This window comes from Poecilia latipinna, unplaced genomic scaffold, assembly GCF_001443285.1.
Source record: "Poecilia latipinna isolate Pla-1442-1.1 unplaced genomic scaffold, P_latipinna-1.0 Scaffold2094, whole genome shotgun sequence".
NCBI classification, from domain to species: domain Eukaryota; kingdom Metazoa; phylum Chordata; class Actinopteri; order Cyprinodontiformes; family Poeciliidae; genus Poecilia; species Poecilia latipinna.
In genome coordinates, this window is record NW_015114710.1 from 65018 (window position 1) to 66042 (window position 1025).

At 31.2% G+C, this 1025-nt stretch overlaps 1 protein-coding gene across 1 annotated transcript in view; it reads right to left on the reverse strand.

Annotated features, from left to right (window-relative positions):
• Positions 1-647: 647 nt before the first annotated feature.
• Positions 648-1025, reverse strand: part of LOC106936192 (uncharacterized) — a 7870-nt gene continuing 7492 nt past the window's right edge. Inside the window, exon 4 of the mRNA XM_015017036.1 lies at positions 648-908. Within this exon, the coding sequence (XP_014872522.1) occupies positions 836-908 (73 nt within the window). The 3' untranslated portion in view covers positions 648-835. The remainder of the gene's footprint in view (positions 909-1025) is intronic.

A 1025-nucleotide genomic window follows, 5' to 3' on the forward strand; every position in this document is an offset into this window, starting at 1 on the left:
GGGCCAGCCGAATATAGGTGTAGTTTATCGAAAGCCTAAAAACCTGAGGTTCCTGATTCGATTCCCGGTTGTAGCTAACTTTTGTTGTCCCTTTACGAAGAAATTATTCCTTGATTATGTTTTATATTTCAGGTACTATGTTTTACTACATGGAAAGCAAGTCAATAATGCAAATTAATTGCACAACAATGTTTTTACCGTTCTTTAACTATATTTTGCATTTGCATGCCTATCTGAATATATCAATGTCCTATACAGTTTTTTTTTTTTTTGCGTTTTTAGTTTATTAATAAATGATTAATCTTATCAGGTCTTTTAATGTGGAGTATGTTTGTTTATATATATAACCTGTGAAGGTAAGTCACAGTCACCTTTTTATTTAAATGTTACTAGAAGGGGTGCATATACATACATACATACATATATATGTATATAAAATTTAAGAATGACCACATGGTAGTAATTAAATTATTTATTACAATCTGAACGTGAAAAAATATTTTCTTATCTAAACATATATACAGAATTAAGTACAGGTATTAATGTAAGGCAAAGATGCAATGAAATTGAATTTTCTTTACAAATGTAAACAAAATACAGTATCAAAATGTCACTATATATATAATGAAATGGTTGTAGGAAAAAATATTTACAATATGTGTTACAAATATTTTAGAACTTTTAATATTTCAAGTGTAAAAAGTAAAAATGAATGGAAAAAAAATCCACTTGGAACAGTAACAAATCCCCATATCAAACTGTACATTGTTCATTGAAATTAATTAATATTTACAATATTTACACCGCACTATAGGACTTGCAAAATTATCTGCAATTATTTGCCCTTTTCGGCAGCCCACCTCTCCTTTTCAGCCTCATAAAAAGAGGACTGAGAAAACTCCCCCCATGTCATTTCCCCTTTCATTCCCTGGGACTGGTACAAGGACAGGACTTTTGCAGGACAGTAAATGTACTTCCCATTCACACCAGGGAACCCAGTGTGAACATGGGAACTGTTTGGGCCT